This window comes from Ursus americanus, chromosome 24 (assembly GCF_024610735.1).
Source record: "Ursus americanus isolate L20-20 chromosome 24, mUrsAme1.1.p, whole genome shotgun sequence".
Taxonomy (NCBI): Eukaryota; Metazoa; Chordata; class Mammalia; order Carnivora; family Ursidae; genus Ursus; species Ursus americanus.
In genome coordinates this window covers 10868527-10879837 of record NC_142150.1, presented here as the reverse complement: position 1 = coordinate 10879837, position 11311 = coordinate 10868527, and the positions used below count along the sequence as shown (strand labels likewise).

The 11311-nt window shown below is 35.9% G+C and overlaps 1 protein-coding gene across 2 annotated transcripts in view; it reads right to left on the bottom strand.

Moving 5' to 3' along the window:
• Window positions 1–1152: 1152 nt before the first annotated feature.
• The window catches only part of ANO5 (anoctamin 5), a 102617-nt gene continuing 92458 nt past the window's right edge, over window positions 1153–11311 (bottom strand). For both annotated transcript variants that reach the window (XM_045808608.2, XM_087855346.1), the window contains 4 exons: window positions 10869–11074; window positions 8577–8755; window positions 7103–7208; window positions 1153–4392 (listed from right to left, as the gene is read on the bottom strand). In XM_045808608.2, coding sequence (XP_045664564.2) covers window positions 4171–4392; window positions 7103–7208; window positions 8577–8755; window positions 10869–11074 — 713 coding nt within the window. In that variant the 3' untranslated portion in view covers window positions 1153–4170. The remainder of the gene's footprint in view (window positions 4393–7102; window positions 7209–8576; window positions 8756–10868; window positions 11075–11311) is intronic.

The following is an 11311-nucleotide window of genomic DNA, read 5'->3' as shown; positions in this document are numbered from 1 at the left end:
TTCTACGAACTTGGAAATCCTGAGTCTACCTGCCCTGATGAATGGAATGACAAGTTTGAGAGTTATTACGAAAAAGTGCTCTAGGCTAGGAAATTTGGCATTGTTAGGAAATTCTTGAGTCTTATACCCACTGAAATTTAACTTGGGAGATTTTTTAAAGCTCCTCTCCCAGAGATTTTTTTCCTAGAGATCTGGAATAGGACCAAGGGATATGCATTTCTCACAATTATCCCAGATAATTCCAATGCATGTGGTTGTGGGTTTCTTTTTCAGAAGTATGGGATTTTTATTCAGATTATACCTCAACATACTATTTTTCTCCCTAGGGCTTTCTATTCACCTTTATCCACCACCCAAAGTAGAAAAAATAAAGAGGCAAAACAATGAAAATAGTTTCATTGCTTTCCAAACTTCTGGACCACGCAGCCTCTTACTCTGAGGAATTTGCATCTCTAAATCTCACAAACACATAATCTAGTGAATTAAACATGTTACATGTAACACATTTAATGTTTCTAAACAAAAAGAGGCTTAAAAACCTTTTGAGGAGGTTTTTAAGAAGAAGAATTATATTAACATTTTACCGTAAGGATAAATTGAATTCATGTCAAAGTATTGCCTTATTCACTGCATGAGTTGAATCTCTTGAGATTTATATACATGTTACTACAGAGCAACTTTCCCTGCATAACCCCATATTCATCTCCTCGGGGGAAGGGAAAAATGGAAGAAGGAAAACAGAAAGGACCACTCATTTTCTTGGTTAACACCATGGCACAAAATCGCTCATAGGAAAGACATTCCTAGTCAAATGTTTTTGGGGGGAATGGAAGAAGGTATCTCACATACATTCAACCATGCTCTTCTTTTTAATATTCTCATGAATTTTTACATAATGCTGGAATACTCGACATACTTGAATTATCACACATAAAGCAGAAGAGTAAAAATTTTCTAGAAAAAGAACAACGTAATAGTTACAGTGAATCATGGTAGCGGACTTCAAAGCCTAGCCAACAGTACTTCTGGAAATGCTCTTTTCCCCATTAACATTCTTTGCTAACATAATAACTACTGCTAATTAAAAACAACTATTATAGAAAGGTTCTTTCAAAACAATAGATTCCCCTTCTGCATGAGCAGTACAAATTCCTCACCCTCAACTGGAGTCAATCAACAGAGATTCATGGTACATGTAGCACCTCACGGTACAAAATCACTTTGGAATCAAAGTTTTACTTTTGACACCTAACAGTTTTCAACTTGAAACTTTGGCTTTTCTCTCACCCTCACTAAGATGGCTTAGGAGAGACATTCCTCTTACCACCCACAGCAGCACCACGCTGCCTCCCAAATGCCTCTCCCCATTGCAAGCAAGCACAGCTTTATAAGGACAGAACTCTATACCGTTCATCTTCTGTCCCTCTTATCATCTTCTTTCCATCTTCTCCATGATAACTGCCTTAATGGCTTAGTTAAGAGAAGAACGTTAAAGCCAAGAGGAGTCATGAGATGCAGCAAAAATAGGACAGCATTCCATCTAATTAAGATACTCCCTTCTTGATGGATTCCTCCGAAATAAGTGTTTTGAAGAGGATTCTGCTTCTTGTGTGCAAAGAAAAACTGATGAAGGCAAGGATTAGGGATGACATTTGAAAGAGGTTTTTTTGGTTTTTGGTTTTTGCACTTAAAATTATTTCAAATAAAGTCTCAAATGTTTCTCGGACCATTTCTGAAAAAAATAAGTATGGGTTTGATTGAATGATAAAAACATTAGCCATGCTGATAAATATCAACTTCTTTTTAGTATCAGGTGCTCTTGATTAAGCCCTCCCATAATAACATGAGTTTAATTAGATAAGCCAAATCTACCTGAATTGATTTGGCTTTAGATTTTGGTTAGCAACCTTTTAGGAAAGTGAGGGATACTTGTATTTCATTTTAAAACCTGTGAAACAAGGAAAAACTTCTTGGTGGAAAATGGAAACATGAATACAAAGTATTTGTCAATAACGTTTTAAAAAGGAAATATCTACCAATCATAGGAATTATTTTCTTGTCTTAAAACTATTTCCTCTCTTGCTAGTTTCTCCATACATTCTAGAAACCCGACACTTGAGTTGGTTTGTTTTTAAGATTGCAGTGTACAGATAACATTGTGAATTAAATTTGTCTTTATTTATCTTAACACTCTGTGTCTATAAATACTGTTAAGCCATACAAACTAAAACTTATATCCAAGAAATCAATTTCCACACTCTTCCTTATTTTTATTAGCACCGAGGAAGAAAGCAATACGTATGAGCTGTGCAAAGGGGCAACACTGTAGTAACACAGAGTTTGATATGACAAACCAAAGATACTGCATCTGTGGCTTTACTTCGTAGTTAACAATGACTGGTGTTCTCAAGCAAGAAATAGGTCTCCTCCTCCTATGACATCATTCTTCAATAATGAGATCATTTTAAATTACACAAAAAAAATGTGTTTTTTTTTTTAAATAAAATCTACCCAGTGGATGACAAGTCATTACTGCCAGTATTGGGGTAACAGTCTCATGGTTTTATAAAATTCATAATCCTCATTTCTACATGCTTAATATGGATCATTAGTTAATACTACCTGCCATATACTTAATGTTGGCAATTCTACAAAAATGTATTAGTATCAAATAATGAAACTACTTTTAAAAAAATATCTTGTGATAAAGTTTCTTCTTTTGTATACAATTAAAAAAACACCATTCTTTTGGAACTGAAGTGTAATTTGAAGCTAGAGATGCAAGTCCTATATCGGAACTGTATCTCTCACTTTTCAGTGTTAAAAATATAAACGAAGTATTTTTTTAAGAGAAAGAAGAACTGGTGTACATGTGTCATAGGCCTAAGTATGAAAGAAATAATGCAATTAATTTTTTTTTTCACTTAGCTATCAAATCCATCACCCCCTTCTTACTTGGTTGATCTACTTTTGGTGTTAAACTCTGTGACTGATGTAATATTGACAATTTCTCTAAAACGAGCTAATATTTGAGATGTTACATCACATCAGATGAACAGCACAACCACTTCTTGTGTGTCAAAGGCATAGGGACAAGGCACTGAGCATTGTATGAAGTGATGCATCAATAGAAAACAGTGTAAACTCATTAAAAGATTCAAGATTGCTTTAAACAGAGAGATCAAGTTTCATAAACAACTTGTACCTAACTTACACAAAGAGCTTATGCTCAAACAGGCTTCATGATGCAAAATACGCATTGTAGAAGAAAAATGATTTTTAAAAATAATTCAACGATTTTTTCAGATTAAAGTCAATAAATTAATCAATATTCATTGTCTTGCATTCGTTAACTACTAAGAAGACACATTTACTTCTCTATAATATCTTTCATTTACTTGAAGAACGGAAGCAACCTAACAACTTCTTAATGCTGTTTTCCAGATAAGACAATCCAGCCTTGAAACTACTGTTACCAAAATGTTGTCTTTAAAGAATAGAGTTGTTAGTTTTGTTGAAACCCAAATGTTCAGTCTCTTGAAAAATCAATTCTGCACTGACCTGGAAGGGGAATCTGGGATTCTGATGGAAGTTTAACTTAACTTACTCAGGATGATTTTGGGAACAAACCCCTGCCATGATATTTTTACCCAACATTTTTAATATGTGAGTTTTCTCAAGTCGTCTGATTTGGGTTTTTCATTCACGTAGTCTGCGATGGCAAGATATACATGGCTCAGGAGGCCTCTTCACTTCCCTTCTTTTTATCCCAACATTTTTCTTGATGGGAGGAGTTATCAAACACCCCAAGAGAAGACCATGAAAATGTGCAGATGCACTGGAACGTGATGGGACAGCCCAAGTCCAGTGTTTAATCTAAACTGCAACATTCCATGATTTTCCAATATTCTGATTCAACATGCACTCTTAACAATCATTTCTAGAACTTCAGAAAACAATATCTGGGGAGAGCAGAGCCAATGAAGCAGACAAGTGGTATTCTTCCAACTTCACAAAGGTGACCTCTGTAGAAGTGTACAAAAACTTTGAATTAAAAAAGAAGGAAGAAGAGGTGGCATGAAATTGACACATGCCTTCTGGCCTCTAGCCCAAAACCCAAGGAAAATTGTGAAGCCAGACAGGCAACCAGTTTCTTGCTCATTATGTTGATTAGACTGTTGATTTAGCCAGTTGTGCTTTGTTTTCCTGAATCAAGACTTGTTTGGCAAGTTCACTAGAATTAATTCTCAAGTTCTCTTTTAATTTGTTAAGCTCAAAGTCATGGAGAATCTTGATAGTCATTAACTTTTCTCGCTTGATTCTGTCCAGAACATCTTTTGGAACATCAGGGATCATCCAGGCCAACAAAAATTTAACCAGAAACGCAACATGCTGGAGGAAACATAAGAGAAAATCAAGGACACTGTTAGAATTGTCAGATGTGCAGTAGAAAGCTCTTACAAATCAGTCCATTCATTCAATAAACTGTGCTCAACACAGAAGGTATGAGGAAAAGCAAAAAGATATGGTTCCTGTCCTGGAACTTTCCCAGAAAGACAAACATTAAATAATATATACTAAAATGTGTAATTACAGAAATTCCAGTTGATCATGGTTATTGAATATACTCTTTATCGGTGCTCACTCCTGAATACCTAATAAAATATTTGTAAGGGAATTTTATGAAATGTTATAACTCACAAAGACAAAGAAAAAAAAGGAAGGAACAGTGATAACAGACTCAAGAGAGTAAAGAAAGCTCGCACTTAAACTTGCAGTTGGTGATAGGACGGTGGTAAAACCCAACAAGTCAAAAGCCAACTTTGTTTAGATCTTCAATAAAGCTCAGGAAAGATGGTCCTAAGGCCTATGAAAGCATACATGTGGGTGGAGTTGAAAACCAAAGAAGGAGCCAATATTTGGTACAAGGAACAGCTGGAATTTTCAGGATCTCTCTCCCGTCGTCATCCAGGTACTGCTCTTCTCCAACCTCACCCTGGCAGCAACTGAGTAATTTACTTCATGCAGAAATCAAACCAGAAAGCTGTGAACTCAGGAGCACCAGAGACGGTGGATGATGGAGGAGTGGTGCCATCCTGAAAATAGGGCAACTACGTGAAATTCAGGGAATCCTAAGATCCTTAGTCTTCTTTGTCTTGCTCAGCTCTCAGAACACAGGCAGCCATAAAGACTCCATAGAAAGGAGTTCAGGGGACTTGTCTCTGGGGAAAGTAAATAGTCTGTGAAATTAGAACTGCAGATACCAAATTTTGTAGGTTTCAAATGAAAAGATCCCCTCACTACCTCATCGCCCTACAGTGAAACCCACCAAGTGACATTCTCCTATGTGCACACAAAGCTTATAATCAGCTTTCATTTATTCACCCTGAAGTATGAGCGGATTGCCAAGAATCAGCAAATACGTAAGACAGTCTCTAAGGCAAAAGCAAAAGATTGAAACAGACAAACAGAAACTAAGAAGAAACAGAGATAATGAAGAAGCAAAAGAACAGCAGAATAAAAAGACAAAAATATGAGTTCATCTATTTATAGGAGAAAAAACAATTACAATTTCAAAACAGGAAGTATAACACCTGAATAACAGAGCTTCCAGAAAGACAGAACAGAGAAAAGAAGGAAAAAACAAAAAAAAACAAAAACAAAAAAAAAACACGTACAAGCAAATTTTCTCAACTTGAAGGGTAAGTACATTTTCAGATTCACAGGGCTCAGTGAGTGTCCAGAAAAATGAGTATTATCCAATAACAAGAAACTGTCTTTTGATGTTTCATAAAAGAAGGACTAGTGAGAGAATCCTTAAAGCTTACTGATTTATAAAAAGATCATAAACAAAGACTGGGGAATTGGAATGGTATTGCATTTTATAACAACATTGAAGTTGACAGAAAAAAGAGGAATGTCTTCAAAATGTCAGGAATACCTAAATAAAGTTGGTTGAAAAATTTTCAGAGAAAATGACTTTCAATCTCGAATTCTATACCATTTGATCATCTGTGAGGAAAGAAAAGAAATGTTCAATATTCAAGGTCTCAACGACTGATCACCCATAATTTTCCTCAGAAAATTACTGAAAAATGTACTTCATCAAAACAAGCTAGTAAACCAAGAATGGGAGAAACACAAACCACAGAAAATATAGTTTTCAATATAAGAGAAGGTGAAGAGAAGTCCCAGGATAATGGTGAGTTAGAGCCTGGCATAATTAGAAACATTAGTAAGAATAATAAATAAACAAAAATCAAAAACTCTCTGGTGCAACTGACCAGACTGAAAGGTGATCTAAACTTATGATGGAAAATATGGGAATGAAAGAGTGATAAAGTCATAAAGAACAGAGAGAGAGAGGGGAAAAATATGGGGAAGGATACACATAAGACTGCTCTCTTTTTCATCATGGAGAATTTGTGTGTGCTTGCATTAGACTTTACTATTGAACTTCATGGCAGAGTGAAAAAGTGCCTTCCCTTTATTTCTCTCTCCTTTATTGGCCCTCTCGTCTTCCGATATAGAACATCACTATGAAATTTACCCAAATCCCCCCTCTGTATTTGTTCTCTTTTAATGCATGCCCTATATCCATAATAAGATTAGATATTCTACAAAGGGGGAAACATAATATAGTGGACAGAGCAGAGATGTGGGAGTGATAGATCTGGCATTGAAACCCAGCTCTAATATTAGCTGATTATCTTTAAACCCACTGCCAATTCTGCTGAGTCTCAGATTCATTTTTCAAGAGTGAATAATAAAGTCTAACTCACAAGGTTATTATTAGTGTCTGGAACCAGTATGTAATAGCTCTTCAGTAAAATCAGTGCGTTCTCTGTCCTTTTCCTGACCTCGAGGGAAGAGGCCCTATTTCTTCTTTTCTTTATGTCACCTTGATATCTTCAACAATAGTAAGTGAATAATAGGCAACAACCCATTGTACTGAAAATATTCCTAAGTTGCTTTCCAGGACAACGAATACTTCCTTCAAAACGATTTACTGAGATAATACTAGTTTTCTGCTGAGCCAATACCCTTAGAAGTCTGAAGGGAGAAGACAGACTAAGTGGAATGCAAGTTAAGAGAGGCTTACCTCCATAACGATGATGAAGGTCATCTTGGCAGCGAGGACGTGCCAGTACTGCATATTATGAAAATATTTCTGATCATGATCAGGAGGATATCTGTAATCTCTGTACCTGAGAAACAGAAGTAAATGCAAAAAATTAGTTATAGCTTCCAAGAGAGACCTAGCATAAATTCTTATTATTTCTCTTAGACACCTTTAATTGACTGCAAAATTAAGTCATAGGAAGGTAACTGCTATTATGTTACATTTCATTTTTGCGCAGATAAAAATCATGGCCACATGTTACGTATATATAGTTTGGTGAAGCAGGAGACACAAGTGAAACTTCTCTCCTGCCCTTCAAAGTCAAATTTCTCAAAAGAGTCAGCAAAATGATTCTGTCTCCATTCGCTCTCTTCCACTCCTTAACAGACTTAGCTCAATCCACCACTCCACTGAAACGCACTGTCTCCTGTCATTAAACTGAAGAAGCATGCTAATCCTCATCTTTTTTTATCTTTTGAGAATAGGACTTGACATTGTTGACCGTTTTTACTCTTTTTAAATTCTATTTTCTTTTGGCTTATCTGACACTGCATTGTTTTTATTTTTCTTATTATTCTTCTGGACTTTTCTTAGGGCTCAACTTTGTAAGGTCACTGTTTTCTACAAAGTTTCTAGGCATTGATGTGCTTCAAAGATTTAGTCCAAGTAGGAAGTGATGAAATCAAGAAAACGGACCCATGTCCATGCCCTTAAGCACTATACTATGACTCCTCCATATGCAAATCTACAATCTAACAATTGTTTGGGCTACCTATGTGTCTATCAACATTTTGCTGTCTCTTGCTATTTCCCAGATGAAGTAGCTCAAGGTTTAAGTGAAGTGGTCTTGATGTATTAGATGTATATTATATATATAACCTTGATGTACTATACATAATCCTTATATCCTGTATCTTTATTATATACAATCTTTAACTAATTGAGTAAAAAGACCCTCACAGTACATGAGATGCTGAGTGTGGAAACAGGTTCACAAATCTAATTTCATGCTCCCTGCATGGAAGAAACCCTTTACATGGGATGGATGGTGTATTTATCATACTATTTCTCCTATTCTCACTCTATCTGTTTTTAAGAACATACAGTTAAATTCAAGTAGGTTAAATGCAGATATAATATGATAATGCTGTAAGATCTAATAGATGTTATATCTTGGGACCAAGGGGCATTTGTTGGTGAGAAATCTCTACAATAAATTTAGAAAATAAGAAACAATTCAAAATTGATATTATTTTTATCCAGAATATTCTTTTACTTTTGAACATTTTGAAATCAGATTCATACGATGAGTGAAGTCTAAAACTGATGCGCTTTACCCAGGATATTTATTGCCCTGAGTAAATCCTTCACATTTCAAGACATGGAGGAAATGGAGAACTTAAAAAATACATTTTAAAAAGCAAAATTAAAAGCTAAGAAATCAAGAGGAAACCTGCAAGTGACGAAGTCTCGTTTTCCCGAAGGTGCAGTGTGGTTTGGAAAATCAGCTATGAGGAATGTTGACAGGCTGTCATTGACATATCCTTTCATGGGCTCAGTGGCATCTGTTGAGTAGGCATAGTAGTAAACTAAACGGGGAATGATGTCCGATGTAAATGCAACAATAAAAGCCTAAAAGATAAAGCAAGAGGGAAATCTTGAGCTAACAATCTAGTTTTTAAAATACCTGATTTGCGTATCTCTCCGTTCCATATGGATGCAAATAATTAAAATGTTATTACAAATTACGTTAATATATGAGTCTTTGGCCTACAACATGAAATAGTCCTTTTCAAGTCTATGATCAGTATTCCACGGGTTCCCAGCTAGAGAGCGGCCAAGTTGAAAACTGAACCTGATGTATCTAGCTGCAAAAACCATGCTCTTTCCACCATGCCTTGTTATTTCTTACATGTTTCACAGCACATTTCTACTGCCCTTAACCAAATTCACTTGCCTGAACCAACTCCATAAGCTAGGACAGTGTGTGTGCATGCGTCCGTACCTGCGTGTACACGCACCTGCACGGGTAGGTGGTGGTGGGGAGGCAATGGACAGAGAGAGAGAAGACCACGTGATGGTAAATTTCCCACAGTTCAGTGCAATTAATTTCAATATTTGATTCTATAGGAAGGGTATTTTCCCATCCTTCGTAAAGCTCTGGAACAGTATAAATACCATGTTTCTTTTAGGTTAGGTAAGTCCATTTAAAACCATCTGGCTCTGCCTTCCACATTTTTAGTGGTAGGTTGTTTTGTTTTGTTGAAGATTTTATTTATTTATTTGAGAGAGAGAGACAGAGATAGCGAGAGAGCATGAGCAGGGGGTAGAGGGAGAAGCAGGCTCCCCGCTGATCAGGGAGCCTGATGTGGGGCTGGATCACAGGACCCTGGGATCATGACCTCAGGTGAAGGCAGATGCTTAACCAACTGGCACCCCTTAGTGGTAGCTTTTTAAAAAAACTTTTAATATTACTTTGATAGCTACTGGTCCAGTCAGGTTTTCTATCACTTACTGAATAAACTTCCGCAGTTTTTATTTTCTAAAAAGGTGACAATTTCAAATAGATTTTAAAATTTTTTAGAATAAAGGAACATATAACAGTCTCATAATTTTCTCACCTGTATCTTATAACTCTTTTTTTCTTGCTGGAGATTTTCAGAGTTCTGTTTATTTTATATGTCTTTTCAATGAACCAACTCTTGATTCACTTAGGAATTATAACACTTTTATTTGTTTTCCAATTTGATTATTTCTGATAATATCTGTATTAGTTATTTCTTACTACTTTCTGTTGATTAGTTAAGTTTCTGAACTCATTCTCAGCTCATGCTTTCAAGTCTTCTTTTTTAATAATAAAAGCATTTATTGCTATGAATTTTTCTATAACTATGGTTTTAGCTAATTCCTATAGGCTTTCATTTTAATTAAGTGGTCTTTATAATTTCAATTTTGCTTCCTCTTTATATAATAAAGCTTACTTAGAAGTGTGAATGTTAGGTGGTTAGATTTTTTTAAATTATCTTTATTATCAACTTTAATTTTTATACCATTAAGTGTATGTAAATATATATGGTAAAAAATTCTGCTTTTGGGGAATTTAGTTGTATTATCATTTTTTAATAAGTACTCCATAAACATAACATGTAAATGTTGCATATTCTCTATTTGTAGTATACAACATCATGTATAATCAAGTTTTAACTGTGTTATTCATAAATCTTTTATACACATTTACATATTTTCTGTCTACTTTGTCATGTGCTATGAAACTGTATCATGGTATTTCAAGGAGAGTGGTTTTGCAATTTTCCTTATATTTCTAAGAGTTTACATGTCATAAATTTCTCTATGTTGTTTAGTGCATAAAAGTATAGGGATGGGGGGGGAACCTGGGTGGTTCAGTTGGTTAAGCATCTGATTCTTGATTTTGACTCAGGTCATGATCTCAGGGTTGTGAGATCGAGCCTGGAGTCAGGCTTTGTGCTGGGCGTGGAACCTGCTTTAGATTCTTTTTCCCTCTCCTTCTGCTCCTCCTCCCCGACCCCCATTCACCCACATGCTCTCTCTCTCTCTCTCTCTCTCTAAAAAAAATTAAAAATTATAGGGATGATTTATAGTTATGGACTGTCACCATGATGAAATCAGCATAGATAAAAATTGAGTACCGCATCATTCATATCTTCCCATCCCCAAAAAAACATAATAAAATACAAAGCCACCCAAGCAAAATGGGTCCACTTACATTAGTTGCAACAGAAAGGACAGCCATTCCATAAAGAATGTCTTGCCAAACACCTATGCTGTGAGCTTTGGCAGCTACGGGTCTCCTGTACTGAGTTGTAAGTTTCCAGGCATCCACTCGGATCTCTATAATATTATTCAAGAGAGCAAGAAGAGGAGCCAAAGGAAAAGAGGCCACAAATAATGTAACAAATCCAAACTGGATAACTGTAGGGAAAAAAGAAAAATTAGTGAACTCATTATTACGAAGGAGGAAAGGGGGGAAACTCTGCCCGAATCCTGCAATGTCCTCATTTTGGAGGGATCTACACCAACAAAACACTCCAGGCCTCTTTCCATTTGCCCACTTCCTCCTCCCCACTGGAAGCATAGTGACTTAGTTGCTGGCTAGAATAGAACGGAGAAACTGGGCATGTACAGCTCAGTTCTGTCCTTGCTGTTTCT